Source organism: Mus musculus, chromosome 3 (assembly GCF_000001635.26).
Source record: "Mus musculus strain C57BL/6J chromosome 3, GRCm38.p6 C57BL/6J".
NCBI lineage: Eukaryota > Metazoa > Chordata > Mammalia > Rodentia > Muridae > Mus > Mus musculus.
Window position 1 is genome coordinate 82,031,458 of NC_000069.6, and position 25,508 is coordinate 82,056,965.

A 25,508-nucleotide genomic window follows, 5' to 3' on the forward strand; every position below is an offset into this window, starting at 1 on the left:
TTATATAGTTAGTATATCATGTATAGTTCATAGTGTATAGTACATAGTGAATAGTACATAGTTTATAGTATATAGTGTATAGTACATAGTGTGCAGTGTATAGTATATATTATATAGTGTATAGTATACACAGAGAGTGAGCTCTTCTGGTTGAGGTCATTTCATCTTCACATACGTAGTTCTCTTCTGTTTCATCTTTTGCTGTTTCTTTGTTAGTATTGAAGTGGCACTTGCCTATCATCTCAATAGTAGTGCAGGAGGAGTGTTGCCTAAGATCAAGGATAGGCTAGCTAAAGAGTGATACCTTGTCTCAAATGAACAAAAACAAAACCAGAATATTAATAAGAGGAACTATTAAAATTTGATAGTGCATGTGGGGAGTGGGTATAGCTCACTGTTGCAGCCTTTGCCAAGCATATGCCATGCCCTAGTTTCCTCACCCAGCTCTGAAAACAAATTATAAATGTAGAAAAATCAGAATCAGTTGATAGCTCACGAACAAGGTTATAAAATGCCTTTAAATAAAAGATTAAGAAAAATCGCAAGTAGTGTCAATACCATTTTATTAAATTAATGCGCACTGTAGACAAGTGGTAAAAATAATTTATTGTAGAATCTTTTACACAATTAACATGTAACATTTATACATACATTGATGTGCTGATATGAAATACTAAATTTAAAGACAAATATCTTTACACAAAAGTACTTTTTTTCTATTTTATAAAGATAGATATCAATAAATTATCAGAGACATTTAAAGGATGATAGGCCAAATATACCAACAGGAATTCAGTCCATTCTATGCTAGAATTAAAATGATTTTGATGAATATTCTGAATATGATATCCTGGATAAGTTGACATCCTTCTAAGCTAATAAAGAAGCTCAAGCCTGGAGCGAGGCCAGGGGCAGGTTCGGGGGCTGGGGTGGGGCCTCCAACAGCAGTGTCCTAGCTATGTATTCCCAGCCTTGTTCCTGGACATAGTTTGACCCCAAACACTTGCTAAAGCAAATGTAACCCTTCAGTGTGAAACAATGCAGCCCCCATCACAGCTACCAGTAGTCAACCAAACACAATATACAAGGACTTCAGTACAAATTAGGGCAATGTAGATGTTAGATAAAATGTAATTGGCATAAAATTTGAATGAGCAACCAATTTTTGCAATAATAGAGTCCCAGAAGGGAATTGACATACTTCAAAATAGTCACTCCTTTTCCTAATATAGCATACTAATTCTTACTTCAGAAGTCTACAAATAAATTGCCTTTTTTCCCTAAAACTTAGATTCACTCGTGTACAAAATGGTTTCTAGAATGCCATGCACCAACATGATATAAACTTTGTTTTATGGTATAGTCATTAAAATATACATATACACACACATATACATGGAGCATAAAACAAATCTACTGAGCCATGATATATACACGCATGGCCAGATACTATTAAGTCTCGTTCTATCAGATTTAACAAACTTAACACAGTGGGTGCTTATCACTTTTAGAACGTCCGTCTAGGCAATGCTTGTAGCAGAATTTAAGAAACAGCTCAAGTCATCCACATCAAAAACCCAAACTTTGGAAAATATACTGAGACCTTAAAAGTAATCGAAAGCAGAGCTAAAATCAAATAAACCATAGTGTGAGATCTGTGTAACTAGGAGAAAGCCTTGGGCCACTAAAACACGAAGTAGAAATTGCTATCCACAGGGAAGAAGTGCTCCTTGCTTGACACACATTAGACTGTCACCCGAACCCAACCGACGTTCTCTTTGTTCCACAACCTGACACTCAGTTTTCATCCTCCTCATTTGTTTCCTTAAATGGGTAGAAAAATATTAACCATCAGTCTTAATGAGCCTACAATGTCTGGCAAACAATTTCCCTGTCTCTGACAATAGGATATGCATTTATATACAGTTTCTATAAAACATCTTCACCCCAGGTTGAGAGGAAATTATTCTTAGGGTCTTATGACTAAGAAAATGACACCAGGCAGTTTGGCCCTTCTGAAGGGCACCCATGAACATGTTTCACAAGCAAGTTATTTAGCAGAGTGAAAACAACCAAAAGAATTTAACTATTTAAAAGTGGTCGTTCTATTCCCTCTAATATTGCTTATATTCTAGGAAAACAGTTTTAGGGAATGATATGTGTTCAAGCTATCTCACACCCTCTGAGGAGTGCATGCATCAAAGATGGAGTAAACAGAACTTGGGCTTCTAATTTGACCTCTTGTGAAAAGGCCAGACATGGCTTGCACAGTACAGCCCTGACATGGGTTATCCCTAAAGTGGAATCTCAGCACTCAGGAACCTACATCTTCCCTAAGGAGTTATTTAGATTCTGAAAAATCAAAACTAGGCATCTCTTCAGGAGGAACTCAGAAGAGACCAGGTCATCAAGAGTCTCTCAAACATGCCACTGGAGTTTCTGCGGTCCTTAGATGGATAATTGACTTCCTGATTGATAAACCTGCCAGGCAATATGGCCATCCTACAGACTTGCTGAGATCTCATAGGGTGCAGCAGGGGGACCCACCATTTGGACTGCATCTGAGCTGGACTGTGAGGAAGGACACCCCAGTTGTCCTCTGCCTGAGGCTTTGCTTTCTACTTCATCACAAGACCCAGGCTGGAGACCTTACAGCACTTTCTAAAGCAGATCTTGTTCTAACTGGCTCATCAGTGTGACAGTGATGTCTCATTTTACTGAGTTCCTTTCTGCAAGCAAGAACTCTTTTCATTCCAAGTGCATTTCCAGTGTTTCTGCTTGAACTCTCCACTTTATCATCTCTCTCAGGGAAATAAAAATAAAAATAAAAAAGCACTGCTCTAATGAGCCATACCTCCGTGCCTGTATTTTTCCTGGATAGGAACCAGACTTGCATTGGTTCCTTCTTGCCCTTCATAGACACTGGGCCTCTGTGCTCCAAATGGAACAGTGGATCCGAGTTTTCTGGAGACATGAGACACCTGAAAGTCATGAGATGAAACAGAGGGGGAACTTGATAAAGGTTTCATAGACAATAAGACAGCCTGACTCCAACACTGCAGTTGTAGTTTGAAGCAGTTAGGATTTTAGTGATGGTGCTTTATTGGAAACCTTCAGGGTGAGGTAAGATGGCTTCTGGTGGAAAGAGTGGTACACTCTTCTCCAGTGAAAAGTAATTGTGGTAGCAGAGGGGAGACATGGAGGTAGCAATAATTTAAAGGTAGCAAAAGCACACAGTCCACTCGCAAGGTACCAGGCAAATAGTGCGACATTTCCCTCCTCACCTGTATGTATATTCGGAAACATTTATCTTTCCCTTTTCTCCTGTGGTTTCTGTCCTGCTTGTGAGGTTGACGGTATTCCCAAAGAGACAATACCGAGGCATCCGCTGTCCAATCACACCTGTCACCACCTCCCCGGTATGGATCCCGATTGTTATCTGCAGAAAGCAAAGTTTTGCTTCAATAGCCTTGATGGTTAACATATGTGTTTTATAGACTCTCTCAAACGCCTTCATTCAATATCTCTCCGTGAAGAGCAATGTTCCTGAAGTTGAAAATGGCAATGAGAAGGAGTGGGTAACTTCCATGATGAAACAATAAAAACAGAAATATTGGGAGCTTTCCTCATCCACAGGACATGCTGTCCACAGAGCAGATGAGCTAGTTCATTTACCATGTCTATGGGAGAATGAAATGCAATCAATCGGCTCTTTGTGTTCAAAATGCTCTTCTTTGTGCATGTTAACCCTTCCCTCAGAAGGAATATGAACTAGTTATCAACTGAGCTATTAGCACCCCAGTCTTCCATTTATTTACTCACCTGAACAGATTCACCATCTACTTGAACTTGACCAGCAATTTCCATCATGTCTAAAGCCAGGTGGCAAATGGACCGTGCATGGTGGATACAAGGTTCTGGCAAGCCACTCACTGTCATATACTTGTCACCAACTGTTTCCACCTAGGGTGACACACACATTTACATGTTCAGTGGTTGACATAAAGTGACAGTTTATCATCATCATCATCATAACCACCACCACCACCATCATCATCATCCTCTTTAGCATTGTGAGCTCTAGCAGGTTGGAATCTTCTAATTATTTGTAATTTACATTTTTTTCCGGCAGCTTGGGTCTTGATCACTTCATCTGAAATCCTCTTATAACTCAGTAGAATATTTATGTGTGCATGCAGATACATGTAAAAATGTCCTTACTCATGCATGTTCAAGTGATTCCATGCGTGTGGGTAATAGATTGCTTTCCTAAGTAATATAGGCTACAGGTTGATAGAGGCTCTCTCTCTCTCTCTCTCTCTCTCTCTCTCTCTCTCTCTCTCTCTTTCTCTCTCTCTCTCTCTCTCTCCCTCTCTCTGTCTCTGTCTCTCTCTTTCTCTTTCTCTCTCTCCCTTAATTTTTGCCATTTTTCTTTGTGTGTATGTGTGTGAGAAAGACACAGAGACAGAGGGACAGAGACAGAGAGAGACACAAAGAGAGAGAGACAGTGAGAGACCTTATTTTTGAGGCAGAGTCTCTTTCAGAACCTAGAGCTGAGTTCAGCTTGACTGGCCAGCAACTCCTCAGGATCCATCTGCCTCCATCTCTCCCATCACCAAGGCTACAGAAGTGCATGGCCATCCTAGCTTTTGCAGACTAGGGTCCTCCCGCTTGCACAGGCCTCAGGAAAACCTTCTATTACTTCCCTTCTCCCTGAAGTGGCAGCAGTCCAAGAACATAGGAGCTGTTGACTGAAGTTCATTGATTTACTCCTGGCTTCTACCCAGATTTTAATTTTTCATTTATTTATACTTTTAACTTTTAAATGTGATGGTTTATTTTGTGTATTCATATATAGGTATGCATCTCTGTGAACATAAAAGAGGCTTGGGTATCATTCCTCAGGCACCACCCACTTTTTTTGTTTCAAAATAAGCAAAGTTGGCTAAACCATGGCCTGTTCTGAGTGCTCACCAAGTGTAGCACTATGGCTCAGAAAAGAACCACAAGATAAATGGTTCTTATGAAGTCACAGTACCCCAGGAGCCTAGAGACACTCAGTAACATTCTTGCCTTTATAAAGCAATATTCCACTGACTTCATTTTTCCAATATTATATTTGTTTCTACTTAAAACAAAGGGCAGAGATGTCTTGTAAATGTTTATCTTCAAGTTGATGGTATCTAAAAGTAAACCTGAGGCCCAGGACCCTTCTCAAGCTCCATGGATTCTTCACAGTGCAAAGCATTTATGTATTTTAGGAAAAAAAAAAAAAAGGTCTTTGGCTGAGTAAAAAAAAAAAAAATGAATGCTGTGTTTATACTAAATGTAATAAACAATCTGCACAGACTCGTTAACCTAAGTGCAGAGAAACTGCGGGATTCTTTGTGTCAGCCAGAGATTGCTCCATGAAACCTCATCATGGCTGCAAAGAAAAGAAAGTTTCCTAAGTGATAACTACTCCAGGTTGAAGTTTATACCATAGACAAGTGCTGCCCTCAGCCTTGCTCAGTAGAGTGCCCCTCTGCAGTGAGCAATGAGACTCATGGCTGGCTAAGGGGCTGGGAAAGATTATGGCATGCCCAGCACTAGATGAAACATCTGTATCATCTCAGTGCACATCTGCAAAGAGGGCACAGAAGAAAATGGAAACGCTGATGATGCAGGAGAATTCCCTGACATTTTGCCTTCTGGGAATGATGTGGCTATTATACTCAAGATCATATTGTAGCTTCTGGTGCCTTCCCAGGGCCTGCCCAAGGCTTGGGCAAGTCAACATTAAATTATAGATGTGGGATTGTTTCTGAGGAAATGGGAGTCATGGTTTTCAGTGGTGTGGCTACTGGTGTGTTGTCTATACCTCAGTAGACAGCTCCTTACCCATGTCTGTGCAGCAGCCCTGGCACAATTGAATTGATCACAAAACAAAACAAAACAAAACAAACAAAAAACAGAAACAAAAGACATGAAAGTGGGAGGGGCACTTCTCAGGAAGATTGAGAGGGCAGGGAGGTAAGAGAAGACTTGTGTGGTATGAATATGATCAAGTGCATTAACTACATGTATGAAATTATCAAACAATACACTGTTTTGTTTTGGTTTTTGGGTTTTTTGTTTTTTGTTTTTTGTTTTTTGTTTTTTTTTGGTTTTTTGAGACAGGGTTTCTCTGTATAGCCCTGGCTGTCCCAGAACTCACTTTGTAGACCAGGCTGGCCTCAAACTCAGAAATCTGTCTGCCTCTGCCTCCCGAGTGCTGGGACTAAAGGTGTGTGCCACCACGCCCGGCAAATACACTTCTTTGCAGTGAGGAAATTATTTAAGCCAGTGGTCTGCAGTGACTCTTAACATGCTAGCAAGTCAGCTACAATCCAATACAGTGACCAAGGGCTTCTTCAGGGGAGTCTCGGAAGCCCACAAACTGTACTGCACTTACTACAACAGGCTCCCATGAAGACTTGCCTTGTAAACAAATGGGTTTTTTCGTGAATCAGTCAGTGTGTCAAATCGGGTGTAGAGATCGTTGAGGAGATTGACAATCTTCATGGCCCCTTCTCCAGATGCATGCTTGCTACAGAAAGCATTGAAGCCCACAATGCCGCTGAAGAGGATGGTCACATTGTCGTATCTTTTGGCAGGCACTGGGCGCTTGTGTCTCAGCTCATTGGCAACAGATGGAGGAAGGACAGAATACAGCAATCTGTGGGAATTAGTGGACAGTACTGTAAGATGCTGGTGAGCTTTTACCTCTCTGGCTGGGCCTCTTTACTGTATCAGTGCCATTGTGCTGGGTTTTAGTAAGACATCCTTTAAAACCAGCATCAATTGTTAGCTACGTGCAAAACAAAAAAACATACTAACCATTTGCCTGCCGTGGTCACAGATATTCCCCAATCCTGAACCATTTCAAACCAACTCAAAATCAGCCAAACAAATGAACAGGTGGGAAAAAGCACAAGGCCATTAATAGGACTTCGCCATGTTCATTTGTAGTCCTAGCTTCTAACCCTGTTCTTATGACAGCAGTAGGCTTGATGTTGTCAGTATGAGCATCTAAAATGTTGCACCAATAGTGTAATAAGAGAAACATGCTCACATGACAGGAATAAAATTTATCTCAAATATTGCAAAGCCCACAGCTGACAAAATGTATTTGCTTTCTAGTCTTATTTCTACTTTACTCCTTCCTGGAAGAAACTGATAAAAGAGATGAAAGCAGTCCAAATGAGCACAGACCTTTTATTTCTGTAGGCAATGCTGCTACCATGGCATTGGGAATCACAGTGAGGAGACTGTGGCCAGCACACAGTAGGAGGGGAGCGGGTAGATTTAGAAGGAAAGCAAAAACCTCTGGGCTCACAGCCCAAAGAAACAAGAAGAAAGGAGGCCTTCTTATCCTTTTCATCCTTTTAGCCAAAGGGCAAAGTTCAAATATGAAAAATCAGACCTGAGCCATCTATTTCCTCTCTAGCGCAGTAGAATTTTGTCAGTGATTAAGTTTAGCTTGTAAACAGGAAGCATTTCACGCAACATCTAAGTTAGATCTTAATAATCAATGTGAGCAGTACAACAGCCTAGTTTTAAATAAAACTAGACAGTTTATAATGAAATTGTCTCAAAATAAAGTCTCTACAATAAAATCAAATCCCATCCATAAATCTAAAAATCAGTCATGGAAGTGAAAGAAGCACAATGTCCATAAATAGTGCAAATAGTTTCTAAAAATCCATTCTTACCTTGAGCAAACCAAAACAAAGGGTCCTGTGATGGATCCTTATTGTCTAGTTCAGAAGTCAAGCTCTAGTGACAGTAGTGTCAACTCTAAAGGCTAGATGGTAGTCTAGTGGGAGAAATGGGTCTCAAGCTAACTGCTTAGGAGTAACATGAATCAGCAGCATGTTTAGTATGGAACGTAGAAGATAAGGGTTCCACTGCAGATTTGTGGAACCTTTAAGGGGTGAGACCCAGTGGGAAGAAGTTAGCCCACTTGGGAACACCTTGGAACAACACAGATCGCATCCTTCCCTTCAGCATCTTGGCCAGCATAACACAAACAAATTCCTTTGACGTACATCCCTACTGTGGTGTTTGATCTCATCACAGCCTAAAGCAATAATAATTATGAGGAGACTGGACCAAATAGTGTTCAGACACATGAGAGGTTCCAGATTCTTCCAGTGAGAACTCAGAAATCTGCCTGCCTCTGCCTCCCAAGTGCTGGGATTAAAGGCGTGGGCCACCACCGCCCGGCTTATGTTCTCCCTTGCTTACGTGTCTGTCTTTTTCTTCTCATCCTCCAAGGCTCTCAGTGTGAGCTGCAGCCTGTCGGTGAGGATTTCCAGCTCTTGTGTCAGTTTGTACTCCTCCCGGAACTGTTCTCCCAAAAGAACCAGGTCTCGGGTAGCATCGTGGAGAGGGATGTCACTCAGATACAGGCCTCTTCTTGTTAGGTCGTCCAGGTTCATCACACTGTCACACAGAGCTTGAGTTAAAATCAGCACCACCTGTCCATGTTGCGTGGTCAGCCCCAGCCACAGCCACAGCAAGTGGCATCTCACTTTCTCTTTCTCCAACTTCACTATTCAGAAGATCAGGTTGAGGAAACCCAAGGAGAAGCTGACCTAACATGGCTTTGCTTTCAGTGTATCTAAACCCCCACTAGCAATCAGCAAACTTGAAATACATGTTGAGTTGTACTTTTGAAAGGCATCTACCTTCACTGAAAGAATATGCAGAAAGCTGCTCCCAAGAAATTGCCTTAGATATTAATACAAGGCTAGTGCATTTAACAAACTTACCTTGTTCTTCTTTATCATAAAAACCAGAAGAAAAATTTATCTCCATGCTTGTGTCAGGAGTAATGATGCTTCTATTGAGAAAACACTTCGTTTTGCTTTATGACTTTAAGAATCTTATCAGTGCAATGCTACTGTAGACAGTGATTGGTTTCCCGAGGTCTAGCCACCCTCCTTGGCATCCCTTTTTTCCTGCCTAGAGCCTTTATGCTGTTCTTTCTTTGGGCTTTCATTTCTCTCTCTAGTCTTACTTTCTTTGGTTGACTTTTTTTCATTTTTAAAATGTGTTATCTGACCTCCCTGAAATCTATGAATCTTTGTAACCTAAACCTTATCCTTTCTATAGCTTTATTACAATAACCTTAATTGATTCATTACAATTCTGGTAAGTAAAAAGTTCAGTTAAAAATTTACTAATTAGCTAAACGTTTAAAAAATTTTTTTTACTGGTTTGAATTAATTCTTAACATGCAAAATTGTTATTTCTAGTTATTCAAGATAGCATCTTTTTCTAAAATGATAAAGATGGGATAAAGTTCCTTTAGTTAGGAACTTTGGATTAAGAAGAAGAGCCTATGTATGTGTTCTCAATAGAAATATTAAAGCAAAGCAAATAGTCCCATATGCAAACACAGAATAACCCAGGGTGCTATTGACAAAAATAGCCAACCATTTTGTTAACATGAATATATATTTTATAGACCTCTTAGAAAAATAAACCCGCCTGAAAAGATGACAGCTCACTTGCCAAATGATCCAAATGAGACCCAACAAACCATGAGCAAAGATAGAATGAAATAACCTCAATATTGAAGTACTAGGTGAAATGTACCCTTTTGGTCAGGGAGGACAGAGAGGCTCTTAAGACAACACAGACTCTTGTTACTCTTCTTAATTGCATACTACAACTAGGTGCTAAAACCATGTTGCTGAAGATATCACACACCTTGGCTATATGGTGTAAAGAAATCAAGCTGGACTGAGCTAGAAGCTTTCTTCCTGCTGTGTAGCTTTCTTAGTTCTACAAGATGTTGTAAGGGCAGTTGGGGGGGGGGGGCGTCAATAGTCATACCCAGCTGTGAACTTTAGAATCTACTGCATCAATCCACAAGGTAAGATGTGCCCCTTTATGAAGGAGTTGCACAACTGTAAAGGGAGTAACCAACTGCTCTCTGCTTGGATTTGAAGCTCACTCTACACAAGTAGCTCTTTAAACCTGGTCATGGCTAAGGATTTCTTAGGCCCTAAAGGAGAACTTAATGCTATTGTTTAATTAAATTGTCATGGAGCCAAGCTGAATTCTAAACAAAATATTTATGTTTATACCTATAGACAAATGTCACTCACAACTTTCACCAGAGACCTTGGTGAAGGTGGTCACTTCAGAGACACAGAGCTGCTCAAGAAGCTAAGGAGTGACAATTGATATTCAGACCTACAGGGAATATTTATACCATCCCCACAAAGGCTCAAAAGCATCCTGAAAGATGGCAGAAAGAATGTAAGAACTGGAAGAATGTAGCACCTCAAGAAGGGTTGTGAAATACAGTGTTCTTGGTATGCCACAGCTAATGTTGGTCTAGCATGTAAGAAAGCCTCATATACACTCTTCAAGACTATATAACCGGGTGTGGCGGTGCACACTTGTTAGAGTGGTCAGGGAATACAGCATCGTTATAATGCAAATCTACACATCTAGTTTGAAGCCAGCCTGGGCTTCATGACATTCTCTCTCAAAAAATAAATCCCTATTACTTTTTCTAAGCTTACATTAATCATCTTGGAATTAGTTTATAAACAAAATTTCTTCCATTTAAATAGATTTCATGGTAATTGGTAAACATATCACTTATAGGACCAACTTCTGAATATGAAAATTAAAACATATACTCTATGGCTTGCAATTCTCCCTCCAAAGAAACCTAACTGTCCTTGGATAGAAACATTCCCTAAAGTGAAGCTGTCACTCGACTGATATCCAATCATGAAAATGCAGAGAAGCACTAATGGCAGGTGATATGCCACTGGGTTCTTGGATGGTAGTAACTTTAAAGAAACTTTTCATCTCTATTGTCAGCATGATAAATGATTCTCAGAAAATAAATTATAACTACTGCTATATAGCATCATATACAAAGTATAATCTAATAATAAGCATCTCATTTATCCTTTCCTATTGCTCTATAGATGCATACTCTATATCCCCTGTACCTTTCACTAAACTGCTAAAACTAGCGAAGCATCAACCCCTGCTTTGCATCTTCTGATGTTTCTTACTAATAACATTTAACATAGATTTCAATTGAACAAACCATTTTGAAGAGTCCAACCCAATTAAAAATAGATAAATGTTTTTAACTTAAAGTGACTTGGATAAAAAAAAATTGTTAGTCTTTTTATAATTGTTACTAACTCCAGAAAAGTCCTTTATTTATGCCCACATATTATATAATTTCCAGAATTGCTGTCTTACAAGATGCTCATTTTGAAAGTACAAAATATAGAATTAGCACATTACTCATCCTCTGATCTAATGTCATAAGAAGTTCAGAGACAGATTAAGATAGCACATAAAGAAAGCAGGGTTTTTTTAGAAATGTCCAATACAATCACTCCTGTTATAAAGAATTACATAATGAGGCTTTGAAAATGCAGTTTATACTTCAGCAAAAATAAGCATCGTGGACCAAAATACTGTTGGATTAAGAGAGGGTGTATTTGGTCCATTCACTCCCCATGCATGAGTTGAAATATCACGCCAATCTCAGTTTATATGTACAACCAGCACATATTGATCAACGATGTTTACTGAAGTTCCACTGGATCTGTTTTTAACTTATGCGGATTACATTTAAGTTAAAAGTTGTTACCTTGGTGAACAGAGGAAGAGGATGCTATCTGCTTCTGGTAAGTAGATCATTTGGCCTTTGAGACGTAAGCAGCTAATCTCTGCTCCAGTCAGTTCATCCTCACACTCAAGTTTCTCCACATCCAGCAACCCTTCCTTAAACAGGAAAGACAAAACGTCAGCTTCTGCCTGACAAAGCAGCTGGAGGGATCGGAACAACTTCATTTCTCACCAGCCCTAAGAGAGGGAAACGCATCCCTTAGAACAGGAGAGGGGGCATTGCTCCAGGTCCAAGGCATTGTTAGAAGCACAGTGCCTGATACCCTTCTGTGCACTCAGGAAGGCAGCAGCTAAGCTGCTGTGCCTGCCTGCATAGTAGCTTCTGTGTTTTTCCACTCTGGCCACAACATGCATTACTGAATGGTACAAAACTAAGCGAAGCTAGCCCTGTATTCACAAGACATCAAAAAGCAGCAGTCAGCCTCAAGCATATAAAACACATGTAGATGTATCTTTGAAAAGTTATTGAAGAATATGAAATGTGTGGATGCTCGGGAAATTGTGTTTGCTATAATTTCCCAAGAGCGCAATCGAGGGGATATGGAAACCATCTAAACTACCAACTACATGAGTTTATGAGCTTTCAATCCTTTTTATTTCCCAAGAGAAAAAAATGTTAGCCTGAATTATAAACAATTTACAGAAAAGTAAACCACAGCTGACATTATCAAAGACTTCTTGTTAGGGGAAAGAAGCATTGGAACTTCAAGGGTACTTGACGTTACAACGTTGGTTTTATTAAGTGAGACTGAGATGTTCCCAGCCATACACTTGCTCCAACTTTTTGTTCACTCATTCTCATCAGCTGACAGAGGTCCGTGTCCCCAGTCAAACACTGCTCTCTTGAAAGTTGTATTTTCACTTTCTTTTATTTTTATCTCAGAGACTATGCTCAGAGTCGATGTCCCCTCTCTGTTGTTGCAGGTGGACAAAATGCCTTGCTTACATTTATTCAAAGGGTTCTTGCTTACCTTGCTTCTCAGTACAAAGACTGTATTGATGTGTGAAAGAATCCCATGGAAACTGATGTCGATGTGAGGGCGGACCAGAGAGAAGACAGACAGAAGGCTGCAGTTCCCAGGCTGGAGCTAAGACACAGAAAAAGAGCAAAGAGCATGCAGCTAGGTTGACTTACGATTAGCCATTGGTCTTGCAATTAAGCTAGACCAGTTATAAGTGAAAAATTTAATCGTAAGTATTGTGTGGGAGATTTTCCCTGACTGTGGCCTCCAATTTTGCTATATGCAATGGAGTATTTAAGCAAATGCCAAATACTTGCAGGAACAAGGAAGGATTCAGGCGACTACTATGTAGATATAAATATAAAGCTCATGAAAATAAAATAAGAAAGAGAAAAAAGGAGATTTATCTTCTAAACTGAAGATGCCTGTGGTATCAAATGCCAGGAAGTCAAAACACCGGTAAATACTTCCTTACAAAACATCCAAGGAGAGTCAATATTAATAGAAGTGCTAACACAAAGTGCCCACTGATGATGAAGCAAGTAACTGACTGAAGGGACCTCCTGCCATGTCAGGACCGAGGGAAACAGGCAAGGTCACACACCAAGCGAGAGAGCCCACAGGAAGCACAAAGCACTCTTCTGCTTCCACATCTACAGCTTTCCACAAGACCCCAGTAATTTGGTCCTGCATTAAAGCAAATGGTAGCCCCAGATGCATACATGCCAGGGACAAATCCTAACATGGGACAGGAGAGAAAGTGAGTGCACAGGGAGTTTTCACATGACTCCTGGGAGTGCAAACCAACTGTGGCTGCAGAGCCTGGGGTCCTTCTTAGCCCTGCCACTCTTCCCATGGTACTGTCTATGTTTTTCATCTTGCTTGTTTGTAAATTTCCTTCTTCCCCTTGTCAACAGCTGGTTTTGAAAGCTATTTTTGGAAGGTAGCTAGGCAGTGAATATTTATTTAATAAACAAACCGGAGTGAAAGCTGACTGCTCTTAGCAATTTCCCAATTTTCTCACAAAGCAAGTCTACCGATCTCATACAACTCCCTCCTTTCCCTGTAAGTGATTAAAGTAGACACAAATAAAAGCCCTAAGGAAGTTTTCAGTATTTTCAAACACATTTAGGTTATAAGTGCGTGGGATCGGTCCTGCTAACGAATGGAACCTGTAATGGTGTGTGTGTGTGTGTGTGCATGTGTGTGTGTGTGTGTGTGTGTGTGTGTGTGTGTGTGTGTGTGTGAGATCCCAAGGTGGTAGAGCTGTGCATTTTACCTGGGGGAGCACTCTGTAGATGGCATTGCCACACTGAGTGACCACTAGGTTCCGGTCAAATATGATGTGAAAAGGAAATGCTTTGCAGAAGGTGTAAGGGCTGATACGTGATTCCTGGGTACCATTCTCTTCAAACCTATCCAGATCTTCATAAAAATCCTCTTCTTTTGATTCCTTTTCTTCAATTAAAAACTGGGTGTGATCACATTCTTCATTTCTTTGCTGAATCACCTAGATGTCAATGGGAGGAAATGTGGTTAACTGCTGGTATTTTAGCTTCTTTATAATATCTGAATGTAAGGGACTGCTTATGAACATTCCCCATAATTACTAATACATAATTACTATTTATAATCTGGTATAAATTTCTCATTAGCACACATGGCCTTTTGAGTGGACTAGGAAGAATATACCGTGTTGTCCTCCTGGGGTAGGACTCCTGAACAGGGATGTTTGTACAACGAAACTATGGTTGAGACTAAACATGATAAGCAAAAACAAAGTACCTGGCTAGGAGAAACTACAGAGGTCAGAGACAGAAAAATAGCATTTTTTTTCATTGCATGCTCTCTGTATTGACACCTTAAAACTGCCACTCAGAAATAGCAAAGAGTGTTATCAATAGCATCAGGAAAAGACCTGAGCTGGCTTGGCTAAGTTCACCAGCACAACTTGATTAAAAAGCAAAATCAAGAAAGAACACAAAGACTTTTGGTTGACATGATAAAAATGTTCTTGGTACGTTTTAGGAAAGAGAAGAGAATTCACATGGAATAAGTGATTTGTAAAATCGGCTAATTTAATGTTCTTTACATTTCACTCTCCACAATCTGATAACTCGCATGTCACATGGCCCACCCTAGTTCCAGCTGGCGTGTATTCACGGAGAGGAATTGAATTTCTTTTTGCCTTGAGTAACATATAAATAGAAAGAGAATCTGTTGCAAGGGGGAAATCGCCCAGTATAATGCATTTCAAGGCCAAAAAGAGAAGACTTCTGGGGTTTTCGCCATTTTGGCTCACAGATACCGCTAATGTAGCCCACAAGCAGCAATCAGTGAGGTATCATTTCAAATGTTCCAATATTCGGAACATCTTAGCGGGTGAACACTACCTTCATGTCTATCTCAGTGCCGTGTATCTGTTGAGCAACAGTCTTGATAATCCCGATCACGATGTCCTGAAGCCCCTCTCTTTCCGAGTAGTAGTGCAGGATGAGCCCTTTGCCTTTCTCCGCATCGGTGCACCTGAAGGAAGGCGCGCGCATCCCTGGGTAAATGGTGGCGAGGTGGTCATGCAGGGCATCGAGGTTCTGTAGTGAAAACGGAAGCATAGTGACTAGGAATGTCTATGAGGTCATAGGCATGCAAACAGCAGAGAGAAGGTTCACATCTGGGTTTGCTGGGCAGATCACTAGTGTAAACGTTTACCTAGGGGGATCCTTCATGGCGCCCCTGAGATGGCTCTGAGGTAAGTACCACAGAGAGAATGAAAAGAGAGCAGAATAGTTGGGACGAATCTATGTGATTGTTAACGGCAAGTCTCAAGAGCATACTTAAGATGAAAAGCAGGCATCTAAGATTGTTGTTGTTGCACACTGTAGTATTCAGGAGAGAACATTGTGTAAATCAACCACATTCTTTTCTGCTCGCACTATAATACCCATCTGAATGGGTATTAGGCTTAGAAAATTAAACTTCCTAATTTTTGTAAGCTTGTCACTTAGAACATGCTTTCTCAGCACCTATTAGCTCCTAAAATTCAAAAGTGATTTATATTCAGATTGACCTAAGAAATAAGAAAGCTACACTTTTAATTCAATCCAGCATTTAGTTGATAATGTGTCCCATGCAGGAATGAAGAGATCCAGGAAATAGAGCCAGGCACAGAGAGTCCTGAAGGCTTACTCTGTTTCAATGAACTGAATAAATCCAGTGTCAGTCTGGGTGCTTCAGTCTATAATGACTTCTGTTTTCTTCCCTCTAATATCTCTATAAAAATCAAGTCAAGCTAGCGTTTGTTTTGTTTTGTTTTGTTTTGTTTTGTTTTGTTTTGTTTTGTTTTGTTTTATTTTGTTTTAAAACATGGCTTCTTCTGACTGCCTCTAGGGGCCGCTGCTGTAGCGTGAAACTTAAGAGGCAGTCTAGCATGCTCCATGCCATTCCTGGAACCCACCTGTCCCAGAATTTCATATTTCTTTCTATTGAGTTGAACCATACAACGGATTCTTTCTTTAACAAATTGTTTTTGTGGAAATCTTTCCCCGTGAAGAGAAGACCCGAAAGCTCCGCTGCAGGACCTTAGGACCCCTGCCGAACTTTTGATGTAACAATCTTGAAAGAGAAAAACCTCTTGAGAAGAAAATGTATTGCTAAGAGTTTTACTTTTATCTCCATTTTCCACAAAGTCAGAGCTGAGTTTGTGGCTGCATTAAAACCTCATTTCTTCCATATTACAGTCCAAGTACTGCGTTATACTCCTTGTATGAAAGAAAGCTATCTTAAATAGGTGGTTTAATACTTTTTCATTTTTCTAAACAAAATATTTAAATATTCCCTAGTCAATAGACCCACGCCATTTGCTTGCTATCAATTTTCATTTTGGTTCATTTTGTGCCCTCTGTACATTCCTACAAGCAGTCAAGACAATCCCTTGGCAGTGACAAAGGTACCATTTCTACCAGTGGCCACCCTGATGGTAAGGCAGTTCTGACACTGGACTTGGTCACCCAGGACAGGTGAAACATCAAAGGTAGCACCCTTCCTGCAAGGCCAGCCATCTGAATTTGTGCACAGGTGTGGGCACGATTAAGGTCTGAATAGTGGAAGTACAGCCTTGCTAAGATGCATTCCTGCAGGCAAGAGGGTCACTACAAAGGCTGAGCATGGTATGGTGTTCAAGCCTTTTTGTGGTAACCGAGTCTCCAGGGATTTGCTGTTGTATTGAATTTGCTACTAATTAAATGCACAAGCTGAGTGCTTTGTTGGAGCATGAGAGATTTACCACTTAATGTAATATTGATTTTCTTTAGATAGTATCCCACACAAAACTCACTCTCGGGATTTCTTCAGTTACCGCTTTCCTCACTCAGTTCTACTCTATCAAGTTTCAAGCGATTACCACGACCCGTCTCTTCTAAGAAATGGGATTGTGATTAAATTTAAATTATTTTCACCACACTTGTATTGCTAATAAATGCGCAGTCTTCACATTTAAACTACTCTAGTTACAATATCCTCTGGAAATCGCAAACAGGGACCCTTAGCATGGCCAAGAGAAAAGCTATTCACATTTGATAGCGCTAACTAAACACATTTGACTGTTCACTAACATAGCTATATTGATACATTCTGGGCAATAAACCTTTCATCACAAAACTAGAATTGTTTTATTTCTAAATATACCCATGGAGGTAAGTACAGGAAGAGAGCAGCTGCAGGGCCAGTTACAAGGAGTTCGCACATGCGCAAAAGAGCCAAAAAGTCGTGGGAAAATGTAAACACAGATGCTTCAGCAGGAACAACTTCCAGGAAGCCATGGAGCAACCTCAAATATGCTTAGGCTTCTCCTTAGCATCATCTAAAATGGGTGATGTTTTTGTTCCGATAACCAAAATCTAGCCTGAGGTTTTAATTCCATTTCTAACGGTGCTGATACCTTTTCGTGCTCCCTCTCTCACAAAGACAATAAAGGCATATTTTCTATGCGAGAATTCTGCAGCTGCCAGGCCACTTTAGCAGTCTCCTGGTGTTTGCGCTTTGTAGAAGAAGGAAAAATGATTCCTGTTACACTTGGGCTGTGGGTCTTGCTTGCTGCAGCTCGAGAAGGAGTGTGCTCTACAGATGTAGGAAGCTGTTGTTCTTTGGGGAAATACGTTTAAGGTGCACGTATATTTTAAGATTTTTGGACTACTTCAAAATGATGCACATTAAAAAAATATACCAGGCATGGCAAAAAATAAGTTCATACATAACTACAAACTATGCAAAAATCCAAGACCTCCTCTCTTTGCTCCCAGTACAGCTAATCAAAAACTTGTAAATTGGCCACAGAAATGTAGAGATAGAGACTCTGCCTGGAAAGCAAACTGGGTTTTTGTTTTTGTTTTGTTTCAGTCTCCATAATCCTTAATCCTGATCCTTGTGGTTGAAAGGAAGTTGTCTGTGGAGATAATCCACTGAGATTCAGCCCTGAAGATGAAAGATATTCTTGCAAAGCCTTCTCCCTCCTTCCATCCCCTCCCCCAGCACTTTCTCCTCTCACATCTCTGAGAGGCAGGGCCAGCATCCACCATGTTTAATGTGAATTGCAGCCCCTGAAAAGCCCCTTGCTGAGGTTAATGAGAAATAGGTCATTGGAAATTGGAGAAGAAGGATACTGAAACAAATGGTGAATTTAACCCAAAGCTGATGGGACACACAGAGAAAGATCTGACCCATATAATCATGGTCAAACTAATTGAAGCAAGCAATTAATTAAAACATTTTTTTTTTTTTGCATACATGGGTTACTTCCCCTAATGTGGAGTTCAAGAGGTCAGCACTGGATGTAATAGTTCAGAAGTAGGTGGTTTCCAAATTGGGGGAGTGGGTAAGGCAAAATAGTTGGGGTTATAAGAACAGGAAAAAACATGGCCTCTTGGAACAAAAGTATGGTTGCAAGGTAGGCATAACAAGGTTGTCTCATGTGGTCATATAACCTTTTGAAACAAAGAGGGTTGCAAGATGGTTATAAAGAACTCTTTGAAACAAAGGCATGACTGCCATTCCTGGAACAGGAGGTACAGGACCATTTGTAGTTAAGGTTACAGGTGGGGGGGGCATAGCCCAATCCTTGAGAAACCGAAATTTAATCATAAACAGGAATGAGCCTAGCTTGGCTTTAATGTAAGATGGCTTTTAAGATGGAAGCAGGTTTGTTCTTTGCTTCTGCCTTTCCTCTTAGGAGCTGCTCCTTCAAAAAATGAAAAGGTTTAGTGTTTGTAAAAGAAAAGCATGAAGGTGGCTGCAGAGGTGACTCAGAGCCACTTAAGAGCACTTGCTTATCTTGCATAGGACCCTCAGCTGCTGTAACTCACAACTTACAACTGCCTGTAACTCCCCTTTAGGAAATAGAAGCCAAGCCTTCCGGGACATTAGATATCAATACAGTGCACAGACATGTAGGAATTCACACTTACTCATAAAGATTTTAAAAATAAATAAATAATTGATTTAGTTTTTGGTTTGTTTGTTTTTTTGTTTTTCGTTTAAAAGGCAACTCTCTTTAGCTGGGCAGTGGCAGCACACACTTTTAATCCCAGCATTTAGGAGGCAGAGTCAGGCAGATTTCTGAGTTTAAGGCCAGCCTAGTCTACAGAGTGAATTCCAGGACAGCCAGGGCTATACAGAGAAACCCTGTCTCAAAAAACAAAAGCAAAAACAACAAAAAAGTCAAAATGTAAACTGGAATATTTTATTTGGAAAGAAAACTTATCAGAGCCTTTAAAATTATTTAAACTGAAAATATCAAATACAAATAATGAAAAAAATTTAAAAATTATTTAAATAGAAATCACTTTTAAAATTGTAGTATTAGCCCTGTGGAAGTGGTGCACACATTTAATCGCAGCACTTGCAGATGCAGGAGAATCTCTGGAGTTCAAAGCCTGCCTGGTGTTCCAGCACAGTCATGGCTACACTAAAAACTCTTTCTCAAAACAAAACAAAAAGCAAACAAAATACCCCCCAAAACAGTATGCATTTCTTACCTCATCTTCTCAAAAGCCATATCTTCAATAACAATAAAAATAAATAAAATGCACTTACACATATTTCACATATTTCTGTCTTTTACAATGCATGTTAAAAACAGAATCCTTCCAGATAATACCAAATTTAACAACGGATCTATATTTAGTGCAGCCAGTTATTCAAAGAAGAATCTTTCACTTTTAATGTATTTCTCTTCCTTCTGAAGTTTTGTTCTGTTTTTCTGTTTAAAATAAAATTAAGTCATATTTTAGTGGTAGGTTGTAGAAATTGAGTTTAGATGTTTCTTTTTGAGTTTCAAAAGTTAAAATAAAGTGTCAAGTGCATTTTTTCTACAAAATATAAATAATTTAGGGAAGTATTAGGACTTTACAGCTGTTCAGGAAAATCCTAGTATTTCCCAAAATAGCCCCTTGTACAAACATTTGAGAATTTGAAATTGGATCTGCTGTGAATGCCAGGATGCTGCTGGTGGGCTGTGTTTTATAAGCCCAAATCAGAGCTAAGCAGAGCTGGAGACAGTCCTCCTGCAGGCTGTGTGCTGTGTTGGGGGAGGGTTAGGAATATATGGAGAGAGTGAGCTGAAAGTGCCACAAACCAAGCCTTCTAGCCAAGAATGAAAGTATATTTAAATTTTTATATGCCATCCTTATGGATATTGAAATAAGCTCATGAATACACATCTTAACTAGTCTCTAAAATAGCATTTTTTTTCTCTGTGTTTTTTAAGTGGACCTGGCAACCTTGGGCCATAAAGTACAGATAAACTGGCAATGCAGCATCACAGAGATGAATGGAGCGATAATCCTGTTTTGGCCTTATTTGAGTCCCACTGCCAAAGCTGTAATCATCTCACCAAGGATTTACTCAAAGTTCTTGATTCATTACATAAGTGCACATACACGCACATACTAACAGGAAAAAAAAACCCTCCAAAGAAAAATAAACAAAGCCTGTTGCTGTTGCCCTTGTGGTATAGCAAACCACAGCAACACCTATTGATTGAAATGCTAATTAATGATAATTTATTGTTATCTTTGACAGGTCCCATGCTGTCTGAGTGTGGAAACGCCTTATTGGTGTCACCAGAACATAGACAGGGTGACAGGTTTTTTTATGATGAACCCTTGAAATGGCCAGCAATGTGGCCAGGTTTTTGCAAGGGAATTACATGCCAAGGAAGTCAGGCAGGATTTTGTTCTGACCATCTCTACACAGTCTGTGTGGCCTGAACTTCTCATGTTAGGTTTCTGGATCCATAATGAATCCCCACCTCCTGCCCCCAGATACCCAAGAAACAAAATGAAGACTTCTGATTCTATGGCCTAGGATGTGTCATTATGTCACCTTTGCCGAATCTGTTGGTCAAATGATGGCCAAAGCCAACCCTTATTCAAAGGAAGGAGAATTGCATCTCCTGATGGAGGCCAGCCAGGCACAAGAGGGACAGAAGATACTGTCTCAATGACCTCTGGAAAATGTATTCACAATGCAGAACAGATTGCAGTTCAAACAACACTGGCTGGCAATCCTTACCAGTGATGTTCTCAGGGGGCCAGCCAAGCATACATACGCAGCAGGACTGCTTCATTCTGCTCACAGAAATTCAGAGAGAAATTTGTGTATGCCTAACTTAAGAACATAAAAGTACAAAAGAGTGGAAAAATCTTGCTAAAATATAGCTTTGTCTTTTCAACCACAGTCTCAGTTAAATTCATATAAAATTTAACAATCAGAGTAAAAGTTTTCTTAATTCTTCATCTTATTGTTTGTGTTTCCAATTACTAATTCACTTCAGAATAAACTCAAAAGATGGCTTTTATTCACAGCCCCCAAACTGATAGCGGCACAGACTTAAGAAAAAAATCCCTTGCAAACTATTCGATCCCTACAGACAAATGGAAAAAGCTTCCTCTAGAAGTATTTCTATATTTTATCACTGTGTTCATTGGGAAACCTCATTTTTAAAGTCACCATAATGCAAAATTTTAAACATTGAATCTAGAAACACAAGAGAAGTTGTATAAGGCCATGAGTCTGGTGATGGAAGAAAAGCTTTCAAATGAGAAGGCAAGCACTGTTTAAACAAAATAGTCCCAGAAAATGTCAAAATGTCATAGAACTAAATTACAGACATTGCCTTTACTGTGTGGCCTGGAATATACCACTTCTATAAAGGAGCAGACGTATTATCTCACTGAAAGCATCGATTTGTAAAATATTACTAATACTCCAGAATTATGCTCAGACAGCTCAGTGTGTGAAAGCATTTGTCACCACACCTGATGATCTGAGTTTGGTTATCGAGAACCCAGAAGGAAGGAGAAAGCCACCTCCTTTAAAACTGACCAACGACATCCAGAAACGTACTCACAAACTAAATAAATACATGTGAAAAATCATTAAAACAGTCGCTCTAGAATTAACTAATGCCTACAGAATTGATGTCTGCCAGTCATACATACATACACTTTTTGGAATTCAGAAACATTTAAAGTACATTTCATATAATTATATATGTGTGTGTGAGTGTGTGTATGTCTTCTCTCTCTCTCTCTCTCTCTCTCTCTCTCTCTCTCTCTCTCTCTCTCTCTCTGTGTGTGTGTGTGTGTGTGTGTGTGTGTGTGTGTGTGTGTGTGCATATGTATGTTGGAAAAACCATTCTTGCTAATATATTCAAAGAGAGACAGGAAGAGAAGTTCTACACACTAAGTCTCCTTTGCTATGATGAAACAGATGAACGTGCTTACTCAAAACCTGGTAAAACAGTCTCCTGAGCTATACCTTTCGTAGCAATGCTATTGTTATCTGACATGTTTAAATGGGAATATCAAAGTTGACATTTAAAAAATGCAGACGTGTATTTAAGGTAAAGATATAGCAATGTATTTTAATGTATAGATGCAGGATCTTAGCCTGAAAATTGAAAAAAATAAACATTAATTTACCTTAACAATCTAAAAAAAAAAGTCCAATATATCTTTTCTTATGTGTCAATTTCAGCCTCACTTCTATCAACTGAAATTCTCAGAAAAAGAAATAAAAACAACAGCATGGATATTTTTAAAACTTTATAGAGCTGACTGACCAATTAGAGCTTTGAGGTTATAGAATTGGAATGCTGCATTTCTGGCGCCAAATTACCAAGAATTATCTCTGGTCTTTTAATAGACTTCTTTTTCTCCCATTCTGATTTAACATCTTCATGACTATTAAGTAAAAGCTCTAAAATGTATTATTAGCTGAGCACTAATGTCCACCAAGCCAAGAGTAATCATGGAGCATGTAATCAAATCTGACAATCTGAGTCTGTGTTTCCAGGTCATCGTCATTTTTGGCTCAGAGTAAACTCTCTTAACTCCTTTAAGATGGAAGCTACACTTTTCTTGAAAAACTCTCAATGCTGCACAGCCCCACTTCAAAGGGACAGTCCTTGATGGAATCATTACTACCAGATTCACTTATTGGATGTTTTCTTCCTTCCTTTCTTCTTTTGCTTTTAAGCAATTGGTTCATCCCCCTCCTGTTTAAGGCAAGCATCCACTGAGTTACTCCACAGGGTCTCTGGCCTGCCATGGTTTACATTCCAGTGAAAGAAACAGGAAATGGTGGTTCAGTGCCAGAACTGAGGCTGGGGACAGCCTGCTTTGAAAGCCTGAGAAAAGCCAGCGACCACCTCTCAAGAAGGGCAGAGTTTAGATCAAGGAGTGGAGTCTTCCTGGAAGAAGCAACGAGACCTGGAAGACGGACTGACTTCGCTCTGTGAATAGATAGGAGCCAGAGCCCTGTCCCAGGCTGAGGCTAGAGTGTGCACACAGCCCCAGAAGAAAGAGGGAGCCCGGCAAATAAAGAGTCCACAAAGGTCAAGGTTAACTGTATGTTCTGAGAGGGTCTAGAGATGGAGAGTGTGGTGGGAGAAGTCCTCTGCACTGCCTAAACCTGATATGCTTCGTACTTCCAGCAAGCAAGAGAGAATCACTGAAGGGCTCAAAGAAGAAAAGGATATGATGAGCTTATTTGCATTTTAGACAACTCCTCAGAGTAAAGAGAAGAGACTGAAGAAGTGAGGAGGCTGTCTAGTCTCTAAATAAAGGAAGACCCTTCCTGGAAAGTTTCAGAGAAACATCAAAAAGACTGAGTTCTCCAAATTTAGCATTTAGGATAATTTGAAATATTTGGTTATTTATTAAAATTAGGGGGTGAAAAAGAAAGAAAAACTTTTGAACTCTCCATGTGATGAAGCTAGTTCATCTCACTCTGTGATTGTGGAAGTACATGGTGAAGAGTGTTTTATTAATATATGCTGGAAGAAAAATGTTATATGTAAGCTAGGATCTTAAAACAATCTGTGAAAACCAGGTGCTTCGCTTTACAACAACAGACACAGAGAAAGGTGCACTGAATTTCTATTTGTTAGACTAAGCACAACAAAACCACCTACTTCTAAGTAAAGTATTATCTTACTGTAATAAATTTGCCATGATAGTAGACAGTTGCAAGACAAAACTTCACTGTTCAAAAGTAGGAAATAACAAAGTCTTGATAGTTCTAAAATTTGTAGTTTTCAGTTGTACTCAAGGGGACACATAATAAAATCATAGTTAATTTAAAGATGTCAATAAAGTTTTAATATTAAATTATAAATGATCCATTTTTTTTATTCTTTTGCATCGTCTTGGAAACTGGGTGAGTTACCTCTTAGATAATTTCCAGTGTGAAAGTTCATACCGGATGCTGTGGTCAGGTGAAAGGCCATGGCTGGGAGGCCCCAGGTGAATCTACCTCTTCTGTGTTGCCAAACAGGCATTTTGCCAACCTAAATTGTTAACTTCCTACTGACAGACTTGCTCTGTCTTCAGACTTGTTCAGGGAATCTTCCTTTAGTAGTAACAATAGTTAATGTGGAGACTGGCTGTTCGAGGTCCTAAGAATACTTGACTTTTGAGTCACTTTGCCCAGCCCTCACTGTGATGACCATATCTCTGCTTCCCCAGCTCGAGGAACATCACAAAAGAGGGGGCAGAGTGAAGGTAACAGAGGCCACATGATGGGGAGGATGGTCATGAAAGCTGTTTTCCCAGCATGCCATGCACACTGGACTCATCATCTCACAGAAGTGGAACCTGTGAACATCCAGTCAGGAATGCTGAAGGGAACTATAGAGCCCTGACTGTGCCTGGAGAGTTATGAGCTATAGTTGAGGTTGCTAAGGGAAAGGCCATCACTGTCTTTAATGATGCAGCCACTAGCCATGCCCATGGCGGGCAGTTTTGGATGAACCAGTGAGTCAAAACCAATGCAAAACAGAAAGATACGATGGCAGGATGAAGACTTGTTAGTAGGAGTTGGGGGTTGGTGGAGAGGGAGGGGGCCTGAAAAGGTTGGCTGGTGTGACCGGGGTGTACTACATAATGCAGAAAATTATCAAATAATAATTAAGCTTTTACAAAGTGTTGAGGAGCTAGCAGCTCTACAGTTTGAGAGCACACAAAAACACCTCCTCTGTGAGGTGGGAGATGGTAAAAAATGAGTTCAGGTAAGATAAAGAAATGAATAAATCTACTGAAATCTGTGATCTGTTGTGTAAATCTAATCACTGAGAATGACATTAAAATGGAGAGCTATTGTAAGTTGAGACTTCACAGGTGGGGCTAAAGACGTGGCTCAACAGTTGTGGCCATTCACTCCTCTAACAGAAGACCAGAATTCAGTTCCCAGCACCTACAAAGGTAGTTCACAGAGTCCTTTAATTCCAACTCCAAGGGATCAGATGCCCCCTTCTGCACACACACACACACACACACACACACACACACA

General features: G+C 39.9%; 1 protein-coding gene across 2 annotated transcripts in view; it reads right to left on the minus strand.

Moving 5' to 3' along the window:
• Nucleotides 1-546: 546 nt before the first annotated feature.
• The window catches only part of Gucy1b1 (guanylate cyclase 1, soluble, beta 1), a 42,708-nt gene continuing 17,746 nt past the window's right edge, over nt 547-25,508 (minus strand). The window contains exons 5-14 of one of the 2 annotated variants that reach the window (NM_001161796.1): nt 15,056-15,253; nt 13,942-14,172; nt 12,672-12,788; nt 11,663-11,796; nt 8,269-8,466; nt 6,460-6,697; nt 3,823-3,963; nt 3,285-3,439; nt 2,855-2,964; nt 547-1,824 (exon numbers count right to left, since the gene is read on the minus strand). In NM_001161796.1, the coding sequence (NP_001155268.1) occupies nt 1,814-1,824; nt 2,855-2,964; nt 3,285-3,439; nt 3,823-3,963; nt 6,460-6,697; nt 8,269-8,466; nt 11,663-11,796; nt 12,672-12,788; nt 13,942-14,172; nt 15,056-15,253 (1,533 nt within the window). In that variant the 3' untranslated portion in view covers nt 547-1,813. Of the gene's footprint in view, nt 1,825-2,854; nt 2,982-3,284; nt 3,440-3,822; nt 3,964-6,459; nt 6,698-8,268; nt 8,467-11,662; nt 11,797-12,671; nt 12,789-13,941; nt 14,173-15,055; nt 15,254-25,508 lie in introns of both variants that reach the window. The other variant, NM_017469.4, reaches the window with a different exon arrangement.